Raw genomic sequence first — 26,882 nt, 5'->3', positions numbered from 1 at the left:
ACCCGGTGTACTCTAAACCTTAGCGATCATGCAAACTTGATGCCTAAACCCTAGTGACTATGCAGACTTAGTGCCTAAACCTTGGCGATCATGCAGACTTGATGCTTAAACCCTAGTGACTATGCAGACTTAGTGCCTAAACGTTGGCGATCATGCAGAGTTGATGCCTAAACCCTGGTGACCATGCAGACTTGGTGCCTAAACCCTGGCGACTATGCAGACTTAGTGCCTGTTGTGTAAACCGTGGCAACGATGGACTTCGTGCCAATTCCTTAGGATGATCCTTAGGAATAAATGAATGAGGAATAGCTGATTCTTAGGGTAGATCCTTAAGAATAAAGAAGATAATAGGGATGGGTAATTGGGTTGATTGTTTGATGTTTAAACATAATGATTCTATTATTGTGGGTTGAAAACCCTATGTACTCACCAAGTTTCCCAACCTGACCCACTCAGTTTATTTATATCACATGTGTTGATATGAAGTCACATTACACCGAGAGATTAAGGAGATATAAATCCCTAGTGACAATGAATGTAAGTTATGTTTATGTTTATGTTTCTGTATTGATGTTGACTTCCCAAATGTTTTAAAATGAATAAAAATATTTTTTTTTCGGAAATTTTTTGATAACGCATTTATCATGTTTTACTGGGAACAAATTCCGTAACATTTTTATTAAAAGATGTACTCTGATTTTTATAAAGCATAAACAAAAATCGGTCTTTCTTAGCCATGAAAATAGGAATGTCATATATATATATATATATATATATATATATATATATATATATATATATATATATATATATATATATATATATACATGATTTTAAATATATAAACATGTTCGAAAAATAATAATAATAATAATAATAATGAAATAAATTATATTAATATTAATAATCAGTATTATCTATTATACATAATGTTTTAGCATCAAATACAAAAAAGAATGTCTAGCCTAGTGGTAAGGCGCTACGCTTAGGAGTTGCAATGGTTGGTTCGAAACTTGTTACCCTCATTGTAGACATTTTCTTTAAGCAAATGACTTTATTATACTATCAGTGTCCACATCAGCACCTACTGCCAAATAAGCATCGATGTGGCACTCCAATTGTTGTCAATGTATGTATGCAACCGGCTGATAACCGGCAATCGATGTGGCACTCCAATCGTTGTCAATGTATGTATGCAACCGGCAAAGGGTAAAAATGAAAAAAAAATTAGTAAAACATTTGGGAGTTTTTATGGAATTAGCCCGTTTATTAAATGTGTTGTGTTTGTCTCATGCATTTTCAAGCCGGCAAAGGGTAAAAATGAAAAAAAAATTAGTAAAACATTTGGGAGTTTTTATGGAATTAGTCCGTTTATTAAATGTGTTGTGTTTGTGTCATGCATTTCCAAGCCATTTCCGATATGGCTCTATGTAATCCTTTAGAGGTATCTTCGAATTCAATAAACAATTACATGTGAATACTTTTGTTACACTTGCTTTCGTTCTACATCATATCTAATTTAGAATTCATAGGTTTCTCAATTTAAATATATCAAAGAACATTAAGTCTTGGGTGTACCAATTTTGGGTGGATTTTTGGTCTTCAAAAGATAATAAAACACATTCGATCTTGTTATACCATTTGTTGGGTGTTAGATCGAAAATGGAGTCCATATCTGGTTGATTCCGCATCTCGATAGAGGTTTTGGTGTTGCACACCAAGTGTTCGATCAAAATCCCAAGAAGGTTTCCTGTATTTTACGTAGCCATGTGAAAATTCCCCCGCGGTTGTGTGCTTTTTTTCCCCTCATGTTGTAGGTCTTACTGCAATAACCAAAAAGGGTGACAAGAGTCAAAATAACATGTATAATTCATGGAACTATCAAAGATCATTGAAAATTTTAATGAGAATAATAGTTTTAATATTTGGCGCATAAAAATGCATGCACTCTTGAAACAAGGTATGTGGGCTCCTCTAGGTGAGAGCCATGCACCATTGGAAGAATGTGAATTCAAGTTACAAGAAGAAACAACTCACTCAACTATTTTGTTGTTGTTATTCGACGAAATTATTTGTGAAGTATCTGACAAAAACGGTGCATCGAGAATGTGGCTAAGGTTGGATTTTAAATACATGACAAAGTCTTTGACAAACAAAGTTTTTTTGAAGCAACACTTATCCTCGCTACGTGTGAAAGAAGGTCAATGTTAAAAGAACACCTATATGATCTTAATTCAATTTTGATGGACCAAAATAATGTAGAGGTCAAAACCGAGGACAAGGATGCATTGTTGATTCTATTGTTTTTCTTGCCACCATCTTACGAATGAGATTGTAATCATTAAAGGCTCCACTCTTTGGTACTCGATTCCAGGTGCTTTTTTCATATGTTCCTGAATGAGATATGGTTTGTTACTTATAACAAGGATTGATAGGGACAACGTTTTCATGGGAAATGATGATACATGCAAGGTGATTGTCATCATGTCAATCAACGTTTTCATCAGCTTGTTTTCTCTAAAGTCATTCATCCGATGAAAGGAACCCTTTATTATTTACATGAGGATTGTTGGGATCCTCTCAGGTACCATGTTTAGGATGTGTAATGCATTTTCTCTCTATTGTTGATGAATACTTGAGAGTGTGTTGTGTTGTAATGATGAAAAGTAAGGGTGAAGTCGTTGAGAAATTATGGGCTGAACAAATAAGTTTGATGAATTTTATAGGGGAAGCATCATCGAAAGACAAAAGACAATTCAACACACTTTTGTTTATTAACTTTCTTTTGTTAATCCATCAAATCATTTGTAACGACCCAATTTTCACGTCCAAAAATTTCGTTGTAAAACATTACATAAAAGCATCAATAGTTAAAACATTGTTTGATTAAACCATTTCACATCGAAAACCAAGTTGAAAACCACAACATTCGATCAATCAAATATCAGAGTATCAATCCCAGAATAAACTCGTAACTGCGGAAACAAGAGTGTGTGTGTGACATGCTGCTACCGCGCCGACTCCTTTCCCCTAGCTGAGGAGGTACCTGAAACCAAAACTGAAAACCGTAAGCACAAAGCTTAGTGAGTTCCCCCAACTTACCACATACCATGCAAACACATAACACAATTACTGCCAGACTATTCTGGGGTGCCTGACTACCCGGTACGGCCATTCTGGGGCGCCGACTACCCGTGTGGCCATTCTGGGGTGCCGTCCTACCCGTGTCAAGCCATTCTGGGGTGCTGACTACCCCGTCGGTCCTAACAACCGATCATCGGGGACTAGTCCCCTCCCACTACCTCTATCGCATATAACATCACAAGCCAGCATGCAAACATATCATCACGTACTGTCAGACATTTCTGGGGTGTCTGAACTACCCTTCAGTCCTATCAACCGAACTCTACTTCTATCTCATATAACATATCATGCTAGCATATAACATATCAGGTAGTAACAAACCTAGATGATATCACAAAGACAATCATCTAACATACGACTCCTACTGGTGAGCCGGCATTGTGGCCGTAGACCCACCGCTACTGGAAGGTAACTCGCCTAGAAGTAGCTGCTGATCTGATCGGGAACTGACTGTCTACTGCTGCTGCTGCTGCTCCAGAAATCCTCCGGCTGTAATTCCCACAACATACTCAATCAAACACTGCTAACTGTCCTTTGGGTAAAATGACCATTTTACCCCTGATCATGCCCTAAGTCAAAATCAGAGTCAACTTTCAGTTGACCCGACTCGCCGAGTTGGCTTTCCAACTCGCCGAGTCCCTACCCAAACGATTGTCCTGAATCCCGTTTCTACTCGTCGAGTTAGGCGACGACTCGACGAGTTCTCCTTCTAAACTGATATTCAAGTCCTTCATCCTACTCGCCGAGTTGTATGAACAACTCGTCGAGTTCATCTTCATCCAATGAACACTTATGCTAAGACTTGCCGAGTTGTATGAACAGCTCGCCGAGTCCATCTTCATCCGAAGAACACTTATGCTGCGACTCGCCGAGTTGTATGAACAACTCGCCGAGTCTGTTCTTGATCTAAGGAGATTGCCTTGAACTCACCGAGTTCCTCCATAGATGAGTTCAGCTTCCGACTCACTGAGTCACACCCCGTGACTCACTGCTCACTCGACACTATGAAAAAGGGACAAACTCGGAGACACGCGAACATACTCGCCGAGTCACATGAACGACTCGCCGAGTCGTTGCCATGCACCCACTAAATACACAGATTTGCTCGATTCCAGTCCATGCCATTCACAGATCTGGACTCCTAGAACACGAATCACACGTAAAGTTTCCAACTTTACGTGTAGATATTCACCAATACGGATTTTAGGGTTCAAAATGTACTTAAAATGGTAGATCCAAGGTTTCAAGCAATGAGGGTCCATAAAGGCTACAGATCCGAGCCCTTAGAGCCCAAACATGCCTAGATCCGAAGTCCCTCAACACTATAAGCTCATTACACAAAGGTCAAGACTAGAAGAAGCCTTGAAATGGCTATCACAAGCTCTCAATGAGATAATAATGAAGGGACAGAGAGGGTTTCGAGTCCAATACCTCTAAAAGTTCTGAAATGGCACAAAGATTCTGGATCTTCTTCCTCTCCTCTTGATCTACCTTCTTCTTCTCTCCAAAACTTCAAAGAAATGCACCAAAATCACCCAAATTACCAAAAGAGGAGTTAGAGCTTCGAGAGGGAGTGTTCTGGATGCAATGGGGGCGGATATGAGGCGCAAAACATCGTTTAAATAGGGTGCAACCCCTGAAACTTAGGGTTTCATCCAACAGCGGTGACTCGCCGAGTCCAGAATATGGACTCGCCGAGTCGCCAACTTAAACATGTCCCGGGTCCCGTCCTTACTCGGCGAGTCGGACCTATGACTCGCCGAGTCCAAGGCTAAAAAGAAGGAAAATACTCAACAAGATTTACATACCAGGAACCAGGTGCTACAATGACTTTATTTATATGGCAACTTTAAAAGGGTAAAGTGTGAATTTTGAAACTTAGGGGGGGTGCAATGCTAGATAATAGTGATTAATAAGATAAGAAACTATATGACATGTACGCAAATATGCAATTTACCATCAGAGTGACATCAACGGTTCAAAGAACACAATTTTGGCCAGTAATAGTCGGTCTATCCGGTTTCATGAATTCGATGGATTAATTACTTCATAGAGTAAGAAACTACGATTTATGTATACATTTGGTAGATTTCTTTTACTTACATGATTTACCATTAAAGTGACATGTACTTTTTATAAGACATTATTTTGATCGAACAACCTGATGACTTATAACGCATGGTGCAATGCTAGATAATAGTGATTAGGATCGAGGAAACGTTTATACTAATCATTTGCAATGGATAGTAAGATTGGTGTTACATCTGCCGCCAGATTTGATTAAACAAGGTGTATACACCCTTTAAACCTAAATATAAATATATTTGTCATGTTTGATTAATGTGAAAATTGTTTGAAGAGGGACACATTAATGTGAGTATATCTTGAAGCTACATTCGTTTTTCTAAGTGCATAACAAAAATTAGACTATTCATTTCAACCGAAAATACCCATAATATGTGGTCTTGTAGCTCGACTAGAACCCTAAGGTTGCGTTTAATTACGAAAATAGTTTTCATTTTTCCTTTCCCGTTTTCGTTTTTCGTTTTCAGCTTCCGTTGGAAAATTTAGAAAACGCATTTAGTTAAAACTTATTCATTTTTCATTTTCAGTTTTAGAAAATTAAAAAAACGTGTTTAGATGTGTATATTTCTATCGGTTGGTAGGATGGGGTGGGGGCGGATGTAGCGACAGGGGGCAGTGGTGGTGTCGATGATGGCGATGGTGGTGGTGGTGGTGATGGCGGTGACGGTGGTGGTGATGCTAGTGATGAGGTAGTGATAGTGGTTATGTCAGATGGTAGGTCGGTGATTGTGGTAGTGGTGTTGGGTGGATGGGTGGGTGTGTGTTTATGTGTTTGTGGGTGTGGGTGTGTGTGTGTGTATGGATGTTTGTGGAGATGAGGATAGGTGTGGGTGTGGGTGTGTGTGTGTGTGTTTGTGGGGATGGGGGTAAGTGTAGGTATGTGTTTATGTTTCTGTGTTTATGTGTGTTGGGTGGGGGGGGGGGGGGGGGGGGTTGGGGGTGTGTGTTTGTGGGGGTGGAAATGTGTGTGTGTGTGTGTGTTTGTTTGTGTGTGTTTGTGTGTTTGTGGGGTGGGTGAGTTGAAAGTGTTAAGGTGAGAGTAGGTAGAGGTGGGAGTGGGTGTGTGTTTATATTTAAAAAAAATGGAAATAGGAAAATGTGGAAAACATTGATTATTGGTTTTCCAAAAATTTCTAACTTTTTTGTAATTTTAGAAAACGAAAAATTTTCATTTCCATGAAAAATTTAGAAAAAATACGAACTAAATGCGTTTTCAAAATTATTATTTTTCTTGAAATTTTTTTCCAAAAAAGATAAATTTTTCTACAACTAAACACAACCTAAAGTTTTTGTTGGGCAAGAAGATCATATCTAAAATTGCAAACATGATGGTTGGCAAAACGGATGGATGATGGTTTCTTGTGAAAAGGGGATGAGGGATGAGGGGCTCACATAGGGTGACTGAGATGAAAAGTAGTTGTTGATGACAAAGAAATAAAAAGTCGAAAATCTACCGACCGCGCATTGCATGTCAAAATGAATTTGTTATCATAACATGTCACTTTAATGATAATTTATTTACAAAAAATTACATAGTTTCTTACTTTATCAAGTCATTAACCAATCGAAAAAGTTGTAGGAAATCAGATTTGCTATTGCCAGTAAAAATGTTGGTTTTGAACAATTATGATCACTTTAATCGTAAATTATGTAAAAATAAATAAATAATAATAATAACCAAATGTTTAGAGCGTGGTATCTTGCCGTATTAAGTAATTAACATATTATAAAATAGTAAGTTTTCATCACTTTTAACATTTACTTCTGAATGACCTTTAACTCGGTGACTAAAAGGGTAACAGTTGACTATACATCCAAAAAAAATGTAACGAATCTTTTGGACCATAACAAAAAAAAAGGTCGACATAGGACAAGGACAAAACTTATAATCAGTTTTCCATGATAGGGAAGATCTTTTGGAGGGAAAGATTCTTTTTCACTTTCCATTTCTAACCATATATAGCCTACCTCCACAATCAATTGCGTGGTTTGTCCTCATATGCGAAGATTGTCGATTAGACAACAATGTTGAATTCCGTCCGTCTTCTTGTTCTTTCTCTTCTTCTACTGGTGATCGAGAACTACGTATATGATGATGCAAGATTTTTTGTATATGGTGTGGTTGATGAATATGGAAGAGATGATTTTCCCGATGAATTTGTCTTTGGTTCCGGAACTTCAGCTTATCAGGTATTTGCTTTTGATTTCTTCGTTTCAAGTGTGTGTGTGTGTGTGTGTGTGTGTTTGCAGTCGATTTGGAGCTAACTGTATATATGTGTTGCATGTGATCATAAGTTTGAAGGAGCAGTACTAGAAGATGGAAGGAGTTTCAGCATTTGGGACACATTTGCTCATTCAGGTAACACAAGTAGGAATTTAGATCGGAATTATGCAAGATTTTCCGTTCAACTGTTCCATTGGATATTGTCTATGAAATTTAAAACTAGGAAAAAATAATCGTTAGATGGTTACTTGAAACACCCGTCGACATATATGGCCGAACTTTCTATAAAAGGTACATGATGGAGACCAGACAGTATAGGGCAATAATTGAGGACATGAGGTTAGGTCCATATGTAGGCAAGAATTGATGATCTGTCTCCCACAAATTGTGGTCGAAACTCTATTTTTTTAATTTTTTTTGATAATTTCGTTTATACCCCCTCTTGTTTTTTACATAGTTATTCATTCCTTTTGTTTTTCAAATTCTTTCTTCTTTTATATGTTTATGAGTTTATCATCTCAATTCATGGTTTAATTTATCATAAATATGAAGCAAATGTTAATTATATATTGTTTTTAAAGATTACATTATTAAAACAATTGTATCGATATTTTTTAAATGATAACACTACCAAATATGATTGGTTTATTACCTTTATAACAAACAATTAAAAACATTTTTGTTTTGGTTTTGTACAACTCCACTTCCCAAGTCCAATATAAATCAGGGTAAATGGCATAAAAAAACACTTTTTTTACACAGAAATTCGATTTTGACACCGTGTTTTTTTTTTGTGTCAATTTTGACACTGTGTTTCCAATTTGTTACAATTCTGACCACTTGACCGGTTAACCAGGTTGCATGATGACGTGTCAGTTTTGATGACGTGGCATGCTGACATAATATGCTGACGTGTCAAAATTGAATTTTTTTTCTCACAAAAAACACTAAGTTTTCATTTTTTTTCGATGTTGACACTAAATTTAATTTTTTCTTTCAACTTTGACACTATGTTTTTTTGTTCCAAATCGAACATTATTTTTTCCAATTTCGTTCAATGTTGACAATTTTCTATTTGAAACCGTATAAATATTTTTTTTAATACATTTAAACCGTATAAATATGTTTTTTTTTTCATTTAAAAACCATAGTTTTGTATAAATACATTTTTTTACACTCAAACCATATTTTTATGTATAAATATGTATTAGTTATTTAAAAATTGTATTTTATATTAAATATGCAACTTTAAAATGTGTTTGGAGATTTGGAGGCGTGTAGTTGATCAAAACTCGGATATCAAGTTTGCAATCCATCAAATTTTTACATCTTATTAGAAGCTTATGGTTAGTTTGATTCTCATGATATAACTAATACTTTGAATGTAAGAAAAAAAAACACCTTGTATTTAAATAAAAATGTGGTTTTTAAACGAAAAAAATATGTTTATACAGTTTAAAATGTAATAAAAAAAAATATATTTATACGGTTTCAAATGGAAAATAGACAAAATTTGATAAATGATGTTCGATTGGAACAAAAAAACATAGTTTCAAAATTGAAATAAAAAATTAAACTTAGTGTCAAAATCGAAAAAAAATGAAACTTAGTGTTTTTTGTGGAAAAAAAATCAATTTTGACACGTCAGCATATCATGTCAGCATGCCACCTCATCAAAATTGACACGTCATCATGTCACGTCAGCATGTAACCTGGTTAACCAGTCAAGTGGTCAGAATTGTAACAAATTGAAAAACACAGTGTCAAAATTAACACAAAAAAAAAACACGGTGTCAAAATCAAATTTCTGTATAAAAAAAGTGTTTTTTGTGCTATTTACCCTATAAATCAAGTCCCATATAAATGAGGTAAATAAAATGAATATCTTAAAATTTATTTGTTTTGGTATGTAGTTTGACTTAAAAAAGATAGATGAATCAAATCAAAATATAATGAAATATATAAAGAAAACTGGATACATGATTATTAGACGTTTAAGTTAATAATGTAACTTTCAAAAGTTACCAAAATGATCAATGTCCTAAATATTGCATTTCAGACTACCTTTTTTTGTGGGAGGTGATATTGCCACGGAATTTTTTTATGCTTCCACCGAAAAAATAGAGATTTACAATTATACCCCTGTTCACTTAAAAAAGAGCAACCTTATCTTTGTTTCAAAAAAGGCACACACGCCCATCATCCGATGCCAATTTTGGTGTTCTATAGCTATTATAAAGAAGTATAAACCAGAATCATTGTAGGCACGGTCCATGGATATGGTATATGGATTTAAAGGGTAATAAATTAGTAATGGAAAACAACAAATGGATAGCTACAGTGGCCAACATACCGGCATTTCATCCCGTCGAGGTTACAATCAATCTGCTCTCAACACCGTCTCCGTGTTCAAGAAAATTGGTGCCAATATGGGTGTTTTATCCGGTCTGCTCATGGCATTATTAATAACAAAATTAGAGCACATTGTTCATCGTCTCGCCTCTTTTCGTTCAGATCTTCTGGTGGTTTACTTGGCCCGAGCTATTCAAATTTTTATTGGTTACTTGCTTTTGTGGTTTTCCATTACGATTTCATGACATACCCAAAAAATAAATTGAAGAAGTTGAAGGAGAAAAACATGAATAGAATCAAGAACATTGAACAATACCATTTGGATGATTGAGGTAAGAGATTAATCTAGCAGGAGAGCAATTTTATCTCCAAAGACTTGAAACCATTTTAGATATGAATTTGTACTATCTATGCTTGCTTGACTTATACTTTGTCTCGGATAATGAGGTGATTGCAATTGAGGATAGAGAGAGAAACCAATAATCAAATTAGGTTTAAGATCCACCTCCGTATGTAGATCTTGATAATTGTGAGAAACCAAATTGTAATTCAACACATCATTTACATCTCTGGGATTTTCAATATCATTAAGGAAACTCTAAACACAGTTAGGAGCCGACTGAAACATGGGTTCACATCGTTGGATAAAGTCCTCTCACTCCCTGCTATGTTTCTCTCATTCCTTGCTATGTTTTTGTACACACAAAAAATAAAATAAAAAACCTAGCTGTTGGGTTTATATCACACAGAGAGAAGAGAAGAAAAGAAGGTTTTTTTGGGCAATTTATGTGATATCAACACCTGTCGTTCTTCTGATAGTGTTCACCGCTTCAAGTTTCACTCAAAGCTCAAAATAAGAAACCCCACCACCATCACCCAGCATAGCTCCGTTGATTAAAGCTTCTAATGAGTGTACTGCACTCGTTTGAATTGAATATGTTGCAAGCCACGTGCACCATCAGCTTCCGGCTACTACATGTACCAATGTTGGCGGCTGAAAAAGAATCGATCGAACCAGCACCAAATGAGGAGGAGTAATTGTATGTTTGTTGTGCGTGGTTTGGAGTTTTCACTTTTCAGATGTGTGGGTTTTTTTGATAGAAAGATTAGTAAGCAGGGGCATAATTGTCAATCTATTTTCAGTGGATGAATCAATAATTACCGTGGCAATATCAGCTCCTTTTTTTTGTTTTAAATGTTAGTTAGACATGTGAGATGTGACATTTGGGACTACCTTTTTATAGGGATATGATATTTTGGACATTTTGCATATTTTAGACATTCCTCTGGTTCTTAATTCCACACATAGTACATTCGAACTCGACATGTCATACATTGTTTTCAACATTCCGGACCACAAACATTTCATAGTTTTAAATTACACCCATTTCATAGTTTTAAACTCGACATGTCACACCCATTTCATAGTTTTAAACTACACCCATAGGTTAAGGTTTTAACAAATTTAATTACTTGAAGGCTTTCAAGTTAAGATTAGAAACAAATCAGAACCTTTTTGTCTCTCTCTCTCTATTGTCTTGGAACTAGAGTTGTTATGTAGATAATCGACAATGATGCCAAGTATTTTGTAAGTGTTTTTGCTAGTTTGCCTTCAAATATAGTGATGTTGTTCGTTGTCAATCATGTTTTGCAAAATGAAAATAATCAAGCAATTACATATCGATTTCTGACTCCGAATGGAAATCGACTGGTTGTGTGGAAATCGGTCCGACAATAAATTGGTCCACTGCTGGAAGTTATCAAGTAGGTAAATTATTTCATGTTAGGCCTGAGACTTCAGACCAATGTTTTAAAAATCAGCCTAAGCCCCCAATAAATTGGCGCTGCTTGAGCGCATGACGGCAATTTACCGACTACAATTATTAATCGGTCAAGGTCAAATCGGGTAAAATCAGTCTAGACGGTTCAAAAGTGATGCAGTGAATATTGATCTTGTATAAGTGGAGGTGTGACAAACGATGCGAGTATTGATCTTGTGTAAGCATTTATAGAGAAATGGATTGTGTGAGAAACATTCCGAAATGAATCGTGTGAGAAACTTTCCAAAAGTACTATTCAACAATTACGTTATTAGGTATCATGAAATTTACTTGAGCATAATGCAATCTAAATGACAAATTTGAATTTAGTCAATAACTATATGTCCTTGACTAAATTCATGTTTAGCTTGTTCAATCTCAAATATTAGAGAGAACAATAAAATCCAAAATACCTCTCTATGTTTATACAAGTAGTTCCATCATCGAGATGAACATTAATTACTAATGCGTGTTGTTGGTGGTATTATGAAATTCTTGACATGGCTGTAACAACATGACCCTAAAACTGTTTGCAGCCCAAGTTTTTAGTAGCAGGTTTCAACGCTACACTTCGGAACCTTTGAGGTTTCATGGCATTGCCCTAGACCCCTTAAGGGGTGCAACCCCCTTGATCCCTACCATTGGTTGTGTCCAAGATCAAACTAGCTCATATGAGTGAAGACTCACACCTCATGACTCATATTCAAGCATAACTTTAAATCCTTTAAGTAGTAGTGTAAATCCTAATTACTTAAATTGCTTGATGACACTAAAATCACCAATACTAAATGCTACAACTCTTAAGTTTCAATGTAATTTTTTGTGTGATACTATGAAGGGGTTCCCTGGAACAATGGAGAAAATGCAGACATAACATGTGATGGGTACCATAAATACAAGGTAAACACCATCTAGATTTGCCACAACAAACAACTCATTTTTTCGATAACTAGCATAAGAACTCCATTCTAATCGGTTTAATACATGTTTAAGGAGATATGGCTTCATACAACATTACAAGTCAAAATAGTAGACTCCTAATTAATATAGAAATTAGTTTACTTTGAGCCACTACAACTCATTGTAGTTGAATATTAATGCAGGAAGACATTGAACTTATAGCAGACATGGGTTTGGAAGCATATAGATTTTCTATCTCTTGGTCGAGACTCATCCCTAGTATGTTCACTTAATAGTCTAATGAAAATTTTATGGATCTTCACTTGTCTTCCTTATAAACAATTTTACTTTATTTTTATTTTTTGAAGATGGAAGAGGATCGATCAATGTAAAGGGCTTACAATTCTACAACGATTTCATCAACAGGCTTATTGCTCATGGTAATTAGATATAAAAATGCCAATGTCTTGTCATCAAGAAATACAAGTTCAATTTTCTAACTAAACAAACAATGCCTAAAAAAGATTGAATTACTTGTTCCGAGTGTACAGGAATACAACCACATGTTACTTTAAATCATTTCGACATACCACAGATACTTGCAGATGAATATGGAGGATGGACTAGTAGAAAATCAGTGTACATTTCTAACATGGAACTAGTTGTGTTTGTCATATAATATTTGCATGAATGATATGTTTATAAATATTACAGGAAAGACTTTGTTGCATATGCTGATGTTTGCTTCAGAGAATTTGGTGATAGGGTTTTACACTGGACAACTTTTAATGAAGCCAATATATTTACTTTAGGTGGTTATGATTATGGGTTCACACCTCCTGGACGTTGTTCTTCCCCATTTGGGTTTAACTGTAGCAAAGGTAACTCTACTTCTGAGCCATACCTTGTAGCTCACAATTTGTTGCTATCACATGCGTCAGCAGCAAGACTTTATCGCCAAAAATACAAGGTAATAAAGATTTGCAATATTGAAGCTCTCATGTCATCATAATGCTATCTTTTTATACTATTTTCTTCAAAAAACACTCACTACAATGACACTTGACGGATATTGGTGATATATGTAGGCCATGCAACATGGTTTTATTGGATTAAATCTGTTGGGCTTTTGGTTTGAACCTTATACAAACAAAACGGAAGATGTTAAAGCTACCCAAAGAGCCCGTGATTTCTATTTGGGTTGGTGAGTGAACACAAATGCTAACCTTTTTACCAATATTGATATTATTAGAAACACCAAGAGTCATATATTGCTTTTTGTAATTGCATTAAACTCAACTTTCATTTGATCTTTGTTTTTATGGTTCCTATTTCAGGTTTTTAAATCCCTTGGTGAATGGGGACTACCCAGAAATAATGAAGAAGAATGCAGGGAACCGAATTCCAACTTTTACAAGATTTGAATCACAGAGAATGAAGGGTTCATTTGACTTCTTAGGCATGAACCACTATACCACATTATATGTGAAGGACAACTCCATTAGTCTTGAAATGGATACCAGGGATTTCGATGCAGACATGGGAGTAACATATACATGTATGAATATTGACTTCACTCTAAATCTTGAATCTTCATGCTAGATAGAGTTGCCTTTAACTTCCTCACATGTTTTCCTCTTGAAAAAATTCGACACTTAAAACATCAATCACTATATAAACTAATACTGACATGATGTTAATTTACATTTCTGCAGTCGGCACTGGAAATGAATTTCCAGCTCAGGTTTAAACATTTTGATCATTTGTTGTTTCTCTTTTCTTATTATTATTATTATTAAACATTAATTATTCCTTTCCAATTGGACTGAGTTTCATGTTTTATTTTTTTTATTTTTAATCTGATCAGTTCCCGGTGGTTCCATTGGGTCTCCAAAGTCTCCTTAACTATATGAAGGAAGAATATGGAAATCCTCCTATCTACATCCATGAAAATGGTAAATTACTTATGAAATTCCTATTGCATCTTACTTATATGTTTATCTTTGTGTCACCTACATCCTAAAATATGATTTTTTTTTTTTCTTTATAGGCCAAGCACAACCACGAAATGCAACATTGATGGACACCCCAAGGGTAGAGTACTTGCATGCCTATATTGGTGCTTTGTTGGATGCACTAAGGTATATATGATGCTAGTTTCTACTCCATTCTAATAAATCAAAATCTTTTTAGAGAGCTTTATAGATCATTAGTTAATCCTCATATATATATATATATATATATATATATATATATATCATTTTTCTTAATTCTTGTGTTATAACAGGAATGGATCAAACACAAGAGGATATTTTGTTTGGTCTTTCCTCGATCTCTATGAGGTGATTGGAGGCTATGCTTCTGCTTATGGTCTGTACTATGTTGACATGGCTGACAAGGAGTTGACTCGATATCCTAAGCTATCTGCACATTGGTATGCTAATTTTTTAAAAGGAAACAACTTGAGTGCCATAATTCCAAACATTATGGTAAAAGACTCTTAATTTCTATTCTTCGCTTAGCTTTTTGCATTCCATAGCGATGTTATATATGGTCATTTGTCATTTTAATAACCACTTACTTATAATTGGTACCAAGTTGACAATACTTGGCTAGATTTCTGCCACTTAAATACCACATTCTTTTTTATGTTTGAATATTTATCAAGCGAATTCTTGGTTGATTTCCTGTTTTGGTCGTTATAATTGGTAATTTAATTGGTACCTAGTTGACAATACTTAAAGAGGGAGAGTGTTTTAAGAGACGCCACTTTCGTTCGACACCCAAAAAAACATTAAAAGAATTCAAAGAAGCAAAGTGAGATGAGATTGGCTTTATACCTTTTTAAAGATCGAAAATGCACAGAGAAATCGCACACCCAAGATCTTTATATCGAAAACCGTTATTGAATTGTCACCCAAAAAATTCTTCACCCTATTCAATCGATCCATAAGAAAACGCAGCCAAAGATCCTTACAAAAAATCAATCGATCCAGATCTGATACCAATTTGTTGTAATAATGAAAGCTCACGAATGAAATGAAGATAAAATTTAGAAGAAACTTTAATATGATTGGCCAACGATTGATCTTTATTGCTTCTTTGTGTAAACGTACAGAGTTCTAATGTCTTAAACCGATCAGATCCCAGGTGAGCCTTCTAGGTTGCTCTTCTGCTGGTGACCTGAATATAGCAACAAAACAAAATCATATCAACGATTTCAAAGAACAGTGCCTTTTGTGATCGGTATCCATAATTTTCGTGATATCAGATGTAAATGTAAAGTAGCCTAATAGATAGAAATCGGCATCGTAGTATTCTAAAATTACGACCTTTAAGAGGACTAGAGGGGAGAATATTGAATAAAGAGTCTCCAAAAGTTTTTAATTCATATTTAATTTTAAGTTTGTTGATTTGGTTATTGATTGGTTTTTTGGATTCTTTGATTTTAATTTTGAAGAAATCAAATTTCATACAAGAAAAATGTTTATAAAATCAGTGGCAGACGCAGAACATTTTCACAGGGGTGACACTAAATTTTTTTTCCAAATAAATCTATATTAGTAGCGTCACTCGTGTTTTAAGACAGTACACCCAATAAAAAAACATTAAAAAAAATTTACACTACGTGTCGGCGTCGGAGCAGTGGCCCGGGACCCCTGGGGCACCACTAAGGTCCGACACTGTATAAACTCATGTGTGAGGGTTTTTGGGGCACCAACCCCCCCTCAACACACACAAATTTTCACTTTTGTGTTTAGATGATCACTCAAGTTAATTTTGGACATCATAGATCATCAAAGTAAAAAATAATCTGTTAAATAAGCCAATGTCTACTTTAGCTACCATTTATCATGACGACGGGTTGGAAATGAAGCGACATTGGAAAAAATAGTTGAGGTGGACTACTTACTCATCTCTATAAAACCCGGGTAAAGATTTGAAGAGATCAAACCCAAAAAATTTGTTCCCCTTTTACGCTCCAAGCCTTTGAGTTCAAGTTATGTCGAGTTCAAGCTCGTCTCGTTATATCGATCTGGAGCTCTTACCTCCAATCGAAAAATGCAAATGCATTAACCTCGTTTAAGCGAAGTAGCACGAGTCATGGAGTAGCAATAGCCCTGCTCGAAGATTTGTGAACTGTGTTAAGTCCATGGTAAGGGTCGATTTCTTCCTGTTTCTTCCGATCATTCTTATATGTCAATTATAGTGTATGTTTTTTCCTTTTTATTTAGTAAGTGCATCAGTACACCTGATTTAAACCCTTGTTATGTGAAACCCTAATTGGCTGAAAAAAGAAGTCGATGGGATTAAAGGCTTTTAGATGTGAAGTATATTTATTTGATGTTGTTTAATGATATGATAATAACAAACAAATAAATAATTAAACTCGATGTAGGATATAGTGTTGATTTTGATTACTGTCTTTGGAATGATCAAGATTTCTTAGTAATGTTTAATGGCTGATTTGGTTTAATGTAGATGACAACGGATTCTTGAAAATACTTTAGGTGGATTAACCCTAAAGTGAACAAGAATTATAGAGAAAATTTATTGAAACTGAAACAAATAAATAATGGTGTTGAGCTTGTCAAGCTAAGAAAGAAGTTGGCACAATCTTAGGTTTAATAATTATCTTGAATTAAACTATTAATTTAAATTATTAAATCATAAGGGATTAATTAGATCATGAAGGATAATTACCAATTAAACAATTAATTTATCCTAATCCTTTTAATCCTTCTAAATTTTGAAAATCATGGGATAGGATATTTCAAAAATCTTTAATTACCATATATAACCATTAAAGGATAATTACAAGATATGGGATAATCCAAATCCCTAAAATTTAGGATCTTATCTTGGGGAAGGAGGCTAATCTCGAAAATCCTAGGGTTTGCAAACCCTAGATTTCGAAATCTTGAACCAAAGGAAAGGATTTAAAAAATACCCTTTCATAATTTTCGCAAATTTAGGGTTTAGAAACCCTAATCTCGAAATTCTTGCCTCCTAGGGTTTATTGGTTATAAACCCTAATATGTCAAGTTCATACAATTGTATAATACTAATTGAAAACAAGTTAACCAAAGGCTCTGATACCACTGTTGGGATTAATTAAATCAATCCTATGTGTTCATGCAACCCTAGAATTGGAACTATGTTTTCACTATTAGATACACAACATTATGAACACATAAAGAAACCCTAATATGCCCTAGTATTTTCGAAATACACATAGAAGATTAGATCACATACCTCTTGTTGTTATATTGCAATAACAACTCAAATCTTTAAACCCTAAGTCTTGAAAGCAAGTACCACAAGTGTAGTACCTCTAATGGCTCACAAACACCAAGAGCAAATGGAGAGGCAAGAGAGAGAGGGAGGAGGTATGCCTAAGAACCTTTTAGGAATGCATGGACGAATTCATGTGCCAAAGGGGTGTTTATATAGGTGTATAGATTAGGGTTCCAGTCCTTATCCTTATCTAGTTGCTTGCCCACCAAGTAACAATAAGATAAGCCTTGAAAACCCTTTATCCTTTATCCTTTGGACGATTTCAAGAATATCTTATCCCTTGAATTCGTCCAACCTATATCTAGGATAGCCATTACCCTATTTTGTAACTATCACATAATTACAATTCATCCCCTCTAGTTTAATTAATTACACTTGATCACTAAATTAATTCTTAATTAATTATTGACCAATATTAATTAAACAAATATGAGTTCTCCTTTAATATATTATTCTTATAACATATTAATAAATCATAATAACCTCTTTCTCTATTATTTCTCCAGTCAAGTTGCTCTGGTGAAGGCAACCCAAAAGGACCATGCACAATCGGGTCAAGTACTTGACAAATATGGTTACGGGCTTAGACACTAATCCAATAGATCTAACCTTCAAGGGTCGAAATAACACGCAAAGCCTCTGCCTTTACATCCATGCATGACCCTTTTTGCTCAAAAGGCCATAACAACCTCTCAAACCTTGCATGGGGAGTTCCGATGGCATAAAGCTTGCACCTTTATGCCATAACAGCCCTTAATGGTGCTAGATCTGAAAACACAAGCCCTTGGGACGTCCATTCCTCTAATGCTAGGGTTCTTGGACCAAAAGCCCCCCAAAAGTGATAAAGAAGAGATCTATGAAACCACAAGGCAAGGTAGAAACTTGCTTACCAGAAAATGATGAAGATGAAACAAACGTCCTGGATCTACCACCTTCTCCTTGAACCTCTAACCTTCTTCTCCTTCCTCTAGTCTCCAAGAACACTCTAAATCCTTCAATAATGACTCACACACTCAAAGAGAACACTAGGGTTTCGTGGGTTAGGCTCTGGACAATGGAGGCTTTAATGAGGCTGATAAAATGAGAATGAGATGCTTAAATAGGGTACCAAGTCCTAGATTAGGGTTTCCCAACCCAGACCAGACTCTCCGAGTCAGTCCCCCGACTCGTCGAGTCGGCCACTTAATCTGCGACACGGAACTCGCTCCTACTCATCGAGTTCCTCCCTAGACTCAACGAGTTGACTCCTTGACTTAGGGTTTTCCTTTCCTTTCTTGGTCTGTTGGATTAGGGGTGTTACATTATTTTGTTAAACATTCCAGATTTTATAAAGATTTCTTTTTGTTAAACTCACGGAGTCAAAACCTGTAGAACTCACCAACAATTTTTGTTGACGTATTTTAGAAATGTGTATTCTCAGGTAACTAAGAAGCCGAAGGTAGGACATCGGTTCTAAGGAAATTATAGTTCCTTTCTTTTGGGAATAGAATTAACTTGTTTACCGTTGTGTGTTTAAAATGATGATGTAATTTCAATTCCAAAACTTTAAGGTTTGTAAAATATTGATTCAAATATGTTAAGTATTGGATATATGTGGTTGACTGTGATCCAATTGTATAACGTCGCAACCCCCGACGATTTTCGCTGTTGGTCGGGGTGTGACACTTGATGTGGTGAAGGATTATGATTGTGAGATCCTTTATTATATAGGGAAAGCCAACATAGTGGCCCATGCTCTTAGCCTTAAGGTGGTCGATACTTCCATCAAGGATGTTTGTTTGAGGATGTATGTGATTACCCCACTCTTGGAGCAAATTCGGGTGACACAGGTCGAGACTATGAAAGAGGAGCACCGAAAGAGTGAGCGTATAGTGGGTCAGTTGTCCTCTTTTGATTATGATAGTCGGGGATTATTGATCCTTCATCGGAGGGTTTGGGTTACATATTTGAGGGGTACGCGACAGATCTTGATGGAGGAAGCACATATGTTGAGGTTTTCTATTTATCCGGGAGCAACAAAGAGGTATAGAGACCTACGACTGATTATTGGTGGCCCTGCATGAAGTGGGACGTGGCCTGGTATGTGGAGAGGTGATTGACTTGCAGGAAAGTCAAGGTCAAGCATCAGCGACCTCATGACAAGATGGAGCCATTGGGTGCTCCTGTTTGGAAATGGAAAGATATTACAATGGATTTTATCATGAAGCTACTGCAGACTGCATGAAGGGTAGATTTAATTTGGGTCACCGTGGATCGATTGACCAAGAGTGCACATTTCATTCATATTCAAGTGAGAATTTCCGCAGAGAAGTTAGCGGATGTCTAGTACATAAAGACACATGCAAGTATCTTCTGTGTGTTTTACCCAAATGCTTCCAGAGATGATCGGAAGGATCATTACAAGAAGATCAATTGGAGAGTGACAAGGTTAATCGTCCCAAAAAAAAGAGGGGATAATAATATGAAGTTCAGCAACCGTCGTTGTTGCAAAAATTTCGATTGGATTGGTAATATCCTCTTATACCATTTTGCATACATGTGCATTGTGGACGACTTCGTTCTTGTCATGATCTTGTTCAGACTGTAGCCGTGTTATGTGATAAGATCACTCGTTATAGACACAAGCAGTGATACTACATTAGGGATGTTAAAGTCATTAATATGACAACAAGGATGTAACGACGTAAATTTTCAAAACAATTTTTCATTTTTAAAACATAATTTCATTCAAGACAAAACCATAAAATCCAATGTAACATGGTCATTATACAAAACATATCAAATCCGAAGATCAAAACATATCCAAATCCGCCTTTATGTGTACGAGTCACGCCGGCGCCTTCCCACAGTCCTCACTAGTACCTGAAACACATTACACATATACACTGTAAGCAAAAGCTTAGTGAGTTCCCCAATATACCACTTACACACATACGCCTTTCCAGGCCATACTCCACACGACCTTCCAGACCATGTGTCTCAGGGGACTTCTGTCCCAACCCGGTAAACCTTCCGGTTCTACCTGTGTCGACTTTCCGGTCCATAACTCCCTAACCTTCCGGTCCACATCATAATGCCTTCCGACCCATATCAAGCATATCATACATATCACATACATAATGCATACCATACATGCAACTCATAGCATACAATGCATATATCTCATAACATACAAGACCTTCAAGTCACACATAGGTACCCTGCCAGGTACAGTATAGTGAGAAGACTCACCTCAGGTAAATCTTGGACTCTGTGAGATAAGATCTAGCCTTCGCCTAATCATAACAAACACTTCTCATTAATACATTTCCCCAAGGTTAGACTCTTTCCTTTCCTATCATTATCAGAAGGGTAAAAGACCATTTTACCCCTCTCATGGCTCAAATACCCAAAAGTTGACCAAACCCTAAAAGTCAACAAAAGTCAACCTTCTGAGGTATGCGGCGCGTACCAGATCTGTACCCTGAGCGTACCCGGAGGCTTCACAGAATCGGGGTACGCGGCTACCTTACGCCGCGCGTACTGGGATTACGCCCAACGTAACTCCCAACTTTCTCCTTCTTTTCATTCAGGTCTTAATTGGTTAAGACTTGCGTCCAAAATCCAGATCTAACTTCTCTAATATGACTTAATCCATAAAGTTGGTGACTTTAAGCCTTTGCATGGCTGTGGAAGTCACCAACACCCAAAACACTCCATTTCCAACCTTAAAAGGTCCATATCTCATGCATGAACAACCTTTAACAACCAAGACTAGATTTTTATCAAATAACAACACTAAATGAGCTAGTATGGGACAGATCTCGACTTCTATGAGGTCAACTACTCAAAAAGCTATGAACTTGGGGACCAAAAACCCTAAAACTTCTCTCTACAAAGCATGAACAGAAAAGATGCAAAGCTTGAAGCTTTTTACCTCAAAATGAAGCTTCTTTCACTGCTAAACTCGGATCCAAAAGCTTGAGCTCCAACCCTTCCTCTTCCAAGGCTATCACTTTGCTCCAAATGGCCAAGAACACAATACAAGGCCCTCCTAGACACTCCCTTGCTATAAGAATGAGATTTAGGGTTTTGAAATGTTAAAGCTCTAGAAAAGGTGGCCAACAAAAGGGCCTTAAGGTTGCTTAAATAGGGAGGCTCAACATATTAGGGTTTCTCTTCTGGGCCGGGTACGCCCCGCGTACTTGGCGACCCTTCCCGCTCAAGACGCGGACGAGTACGCTGAGCGTACACCCCAGTACGCCTCGCGTACTCGCCAAACATGCATTCCCTTAACAAGCGCCAAAAGTGCTAACTACTAAAAGATGAAGGTTCATAAGGTAAACCTGATTTTTGGGATGTTACAAAGGAGTTTCTTCCGGTAAGAAAAAGAGTTATGAATCAAATAAGTTGAGCCATTTACGCTTTAATCAGTTGTGAGTAGCAGTAGGTAGGGGTTCAAACCAAGGTAGGGAAGAACAAACCATAAAGAAAAATGTGTGAAATGCAACTCGACTTTGGATTCAATGTCAAGATCTGCAAAATGTTATATTATACTGAAATTTTCTTATTGGTTTACACATTTGTCAAAAAAATTAATAAGTAAATGATGTAATATCACCAAAATACCTATTTATTGGTTTTTTTACCTTACTATTATTTTTTATAAAATAATAATGTTTTCGTTTAGTTAAATTTTCATTTATTAAACTCTTTCCCGTTCAAACCTATGTTTTTTTTCTTGAATTTGCATAAAATATATAAATTAAAAAGATAGCTTTATAAAACAAAATAAATAATTGGAGTTTCTAAAAGTCGTTAGGTAATATTAGGCCGATCGACTAAGGAGTAACGATTACTCATCCTTGACAAGAATACTTGGATTGGGTAACGTTATTTAATATTAGAACAGTATCTTTTCTTTTTTGTTCTTGTCTATTAAATTATATATATATATATATATATATATATATATATATATATATATATATATAATTTCTCTTGGCTTAGCTACCGTTATTATAACGGATCCTCTTTTCTCTTATTGTGCCTTTATATTTTCCTGACTTTTCTCTTTGCTTGCTTCATTTAATATGTCGAATTTTCCCTTTTTATTTCCCTTTCCAATTCTGTCGCTTTTCTGTATTGGGTCTTTTTATGTCGTTATTTATATTGATGGTGGGTTTCTTTTGCTTCCTCACCGCTTGCTTGAGTACGTGTCCGCTTCTGATTCTCACTGCTTCTTTTAGTAGTGATACGTGTTCTGTACACGTCTCCAATGGTTCCTTCACCGGGTTAATCTATCAACAGATTCCACTGCCTCTCCCTTCTTCCGTTTGCCTCTAGCCCTACAGCTCGCCTTCCCTACTGCTCACTTGAGCGCTGCTCACCGGCTTTCTTCTCTAACTACAATATTGATCCCCTCTTCATGTCGATCGTCTCCACCACCTCAATCCACAAGTTCTTCTGATCATTGTTCAATTTTTCTCATCCACAAGTTCTTCTGATCATTGTTCAATTTTTCTCATCCACAAGGTCTAACCACTTCAACCGATTTCTCCCGATCCGCAGTTATGGCCAGGTAAATCTCAGCTATCAAACGCTTATAAAACCTTAGGGTTATTTTTTGTGCCAAATATTCCTCCACCTATTCTACTTCTCATCATCTTCCGTTTACCCGACATGGACCGATCGTCTATGACAGTGGTCATTGGCGCCGCCCTAGACGGAAACCACCTCATCACACGGAAGAATGAGGAAGCCCCCAAGTAGCAATGGAGAGCGAAGACCGTCACAAGTGCTTCATATAGGACGTCATCTTCCCATCGATCTGCAGCTATCGCCAGGTAAATCCCAGCTACGCTTATAAAACCTTAGGGTTATTTTTTGTGCCAAATATTCCTCCACCTATTCTACTTCTCATCATCTTCTATTTATCTGTATCTTTAGGTACCATCGTTCTCTCCATCGGTTTTGTTATTACAGGTTGATGAATTTAAATATTTTGAGCATCCCTACCTGTGAATCTTTTTTAGAAAAGTTTTTATTCCCCTTGGAGATCGGCGTGAAGGTAACAATCTTGATACTGTTCGTGGTTATCTGTTTCTGGAACTGTATAACACAATTTCGTGTCTGGTGAGCCTACAAAGATTGATTTGGGTAAAGGTACACAGATTATGTTCGTTGCCAGATTTCTTTCTATCCATTTTATTATTTGTTTATAATACATAGACAATGCATGCCAATTGTTTGTGAAAATGCCCAACTGAAACGCATAAGTCATGTTAATGGTTTTTATTCGAAATTGTTTCCAATTATACAATAGCACTTTTTTTTTCTTCTATCGTCCCAACAAAAAAATAAAATGATTTGTGTTTCTTCCTTCAATCTAATACATTAGTAGTAATGATGAATTTGACTACTTTCTTAACTTTGTGATGGGTGTGTAGAGCACAGGACCTGAGATGCGAAACATGGAAATACAATTTGCATTATGTATTTCGTTTTGTTGGATTTTTGTGGTGTTTCCAAAATATCAACTCAGATTTTTGTTAAAAATATCATCTTCCAAATCTTATTCATCATTTCAACTGGAGAAAGTTCCTGACTTGGTAAGCATAAAGACTTTTGTATTCTTTCAAATGTTTTGCGTATTTTGTTTTGCCCTTTTTGTTGTTTGTTACTATTATTCGTATTGTTGTCTTTACGTTTTGTCTGCTTCTATTCTCTTCTATTGTCTGCTGTTTCCTAAGAAATTCTTTCAATCGTTAGCATCATCTTCAGTCTGCAAACCCACCCGCGACCCGACAGGACACAGACTTTATATCTCATGTTAAGCACAAACTTTTCTACAGATTGATAACTTTTGGAGTGTTTCTGAATTTAGGATGTCGGAAATGCCCTTTTCTGGGAACCTCCTCTTAACATATTGTTTGAATCAAGAATTAGTGCAGGTATGTCCAAAATATTAGATTCTGTATAATAAGTAATCTTACTTAATATTGACTTGCTAACGTAGGGCTAAAAGTTTGCGAAATCTCCATTCCTTCACAATCGACTACATGCACAACAACACCCCTGGAATTTAAACCGGATGAACTTTTTGGATCGTCATCAATCGACATCACTGATTCCATTCCGACGAGGTCATTTCCATGTAAATGATGAACCAACAACTTTCTAGAAATGTCTCAAGTGGATTCTATGATTATATCGGAGCATCTGGATGCCGTTCCTGAGAATAAATCTCCTACATCTTCAGAGAGATTAAGAAAACAATAAAGAAATTCCCTCATAGCACACGAAAAAGAAATAAAAGACAAAGTAACTTAGCTTAAGTTGTAAATGCTACAAGTGTACATCTTTGACTAACTTTGACGTTGATCATTTTGTTCTCTCACAGTGTACCCATAATTGCTTATAATTTCCGAAGTAGACCTTGAGATGCGTATGAATGAAATCCCCATCAAAGATTTAATTAGGCTTGCAGAACATAGGGAACAAATAGCTGCATGTTCTTATTATTTTATTGAATGTTAATTCACTCTCATTGGTCTTTATTTATTTTTATTTTATTATTTACATAGAAAAAGGAAGCATCTACATCAGGACAAGGGTATTCAATTCAATCACAAATATTTCATATGCTTGTGTTTCTTGACTATATGTTGCTCAAATGTTTGTTTTAAATTTCATGTTTTTGGGAATTGTCTAACATTATATGAGATAGTTCCAAGTCTAATGAAACATGTCACGGAACACGAAGGAATAAAAAGATTCACAAAAACCCTCCCGAATCAAAAGCTTCTGACCCCGCGTAGCGGGGGATACCTATCTAGTTTGAATTAAAGCGAACAAGGTAAAATTAAACAAAGGTTTAATAAATAATTAAATATATGATGTATGTTTTATTAATTACTTAATATTAGTTATTATTTTTTTTTATAGAAAATATCAAAATTATTGAAAATTGAGTGAGTAGGACCAATTTGCTCTAAACTTGACCGATTCCATTTTTTTTGACCGATTTCCATAAAATCGCTATGTTTCAAGGTTGAGTTTCAAGTACTCTACGAGCGACTTGATCGGGGTTTACAACATTGGGTATGTGAGTGCGGGTATAGGTCAGGGATGCACTTACAAATGTATGATATAGTTGCGAGTGTCTTTCGTTGGGGTGGGGTGAAGGCATATGTAAGGGTAGATGTAAGGAGTGATGTGGGGTAAGGGTACAAGGGTAGATGTAAGGAGTGATGTGGGGTAAAGATACGGATGAGTAGATGTTAGTTGTATATGTGTTAGATAATAATAATAATCTATTTTGATTTTATGAAACATGACTAAATTAAAGAGGATGTGCGATGAAATTTTTGTTCTTTTTAATAAAGCAACTAAATCTAAAATCTTTTTCCTTAAAGAACGATGGGTTAATTTAAATGCAAATTTAATGGAATTCAAAATAAGTCTAATTAAATCCTTTGAATTTGGTAATGAAACACAAAGTTCCTCTAAATTCTTTTGAAATCCGTAAACCAGACTCCCTTAGCGTATAGCCTTTAGAAAAATCATTAGTTTTGCTAAAAATAGCATGCATAGCCTAAAAAAAGTTATCCATTTACCTTGATGTTGATCTTTGAAGATTGGTTAGTTCAACTCAAAAGTCGAGCCTTGTAGATTGCAGGATGTCTAATTAAATATCACAACTTCATTTATTCTTAAATTAGACATATCATCACAACCTGCATTTTAGTCAATTTGTGATCTCGTGTGTTTAATGTTACATGGTCGTGACTATATTATTATCTTTTTATTACCCTTTTCAGTATAATATTTTTCTTTCTATTTGAAATTACTTATTAAGACGTTAAAATTGATTCACTAATTGACGTTTTAATCAAGATCAAGTTATAGTGGGTACTCCATAAACAAGAGCTTGCAAACAAATTATTTACTATATCTAATTACAAACTAGAAATGAATAATATACTTAAGTTTCATACTTTGGCAACAATAAGTTTTGTATTCCATACTTTGGCCACAACGTTGATAGGTTTGGTCCCTAGATTTGTTGGGTTTCGGAT

At 35.8% G+C, this 26,882-nt stretch overlaps 1 protein-coding gene and 2 long non-coding RNA genes across 4 annotated transcripts; 2 read left to right on the top strand and 1 right to left on the bottom strand.

The window, feature by feature from the left end:
• The first annotated feature begins 7,127 nt into the window (after window positions 1-7,127).
• LOC111902226 (beta-glucosidase 11) lies at window positions 7,128-15,208 on the top strand. The gene is made up of 13 exons (XM_023898081.3): window positions 7,128-7,419; window positions 7,525-7,588; window positions 12,464-12,525; window positions 12,729-12,804; window positions 12,894-12,965; window positions 13,077-13,164; window positions 13,240-13,495; window positions 13,614-13,729; window positions 13,863-14,083; window positions 14,241-14,269; window positions 14,393-14,480; window positions 14,576-14,666; window positions 14,813-15,208. Exons 1-13 carry the CDS (start codon window positions 7,255-7,257, stop codon window positions 15,027-15,029), a joined length of 1,545 nt encoding a protein of 514 aa, XP_023753849.1. The 5' UTR covers window positions 7,128-7,254; the 3' UTR covers window positions 15,030-15,208.
• On the bottom strand, window positions 10,379-15,928 carry LOC122196187 (uncharacterized). The gene is made up of 2 exons (XR_006187450.2): window positions 15,366-15,928; window positions 10,379-14,162 (listed from the first exon to the last, which is right to left on the bottom strand). It is a non-coding gene; the product is annotated as an uncharacterized LOC122196187 (long non-coding RNA).
• Window positions 15,929-22,943: 7,015 nt separating this feature from the next.
• LOC111902235 (uncharacterized) lies at window positions 22,944-25,388 on the top strand. Of its 2 annotated transcripts, XR_002853719.3 has the most exons (6): window positions 22,944-23,383; window positions 23,507-23,648; window positions 23,752-23,967; window positions 24,252-24,413; window positions 24,689-24,755; window positions 24,821-25,386. It is a non-coding gene; the product is annotated as an uncharacterized LOC111902235 (long non-coding RNA). The 2 variants fall into 2 exon arrangements; XR_008226483.1 differs by having other exon boundaries at window positions 23,752-24,413; window positions 24,821-25,388.
• Window positions 25,389-26,882: the final 1,494 nt, after the last annotated feature.

The sequence above is a fragment of the Lactuca sativa genome, chromosome 9, assembly GCF_002870075.4.
Source record: "Lactuca sativa cultivar Salinas chromosome 9, Lsat_Salinas_v11, whole genome shotgun sequence".
In the NCBI taxonomy this organism is placed as follows: Eukaryota; Viridiplantae; Streptophyta; class Magnoliopsida; order Asterales; family Asteraceae; genus Lactuca; species Lactuca sativa.
The sequence above is the reverse complement of the archived record's forward strand: the minus strand, read 5'-3'. Positions and strand labels throughout refer to the sequence as shown.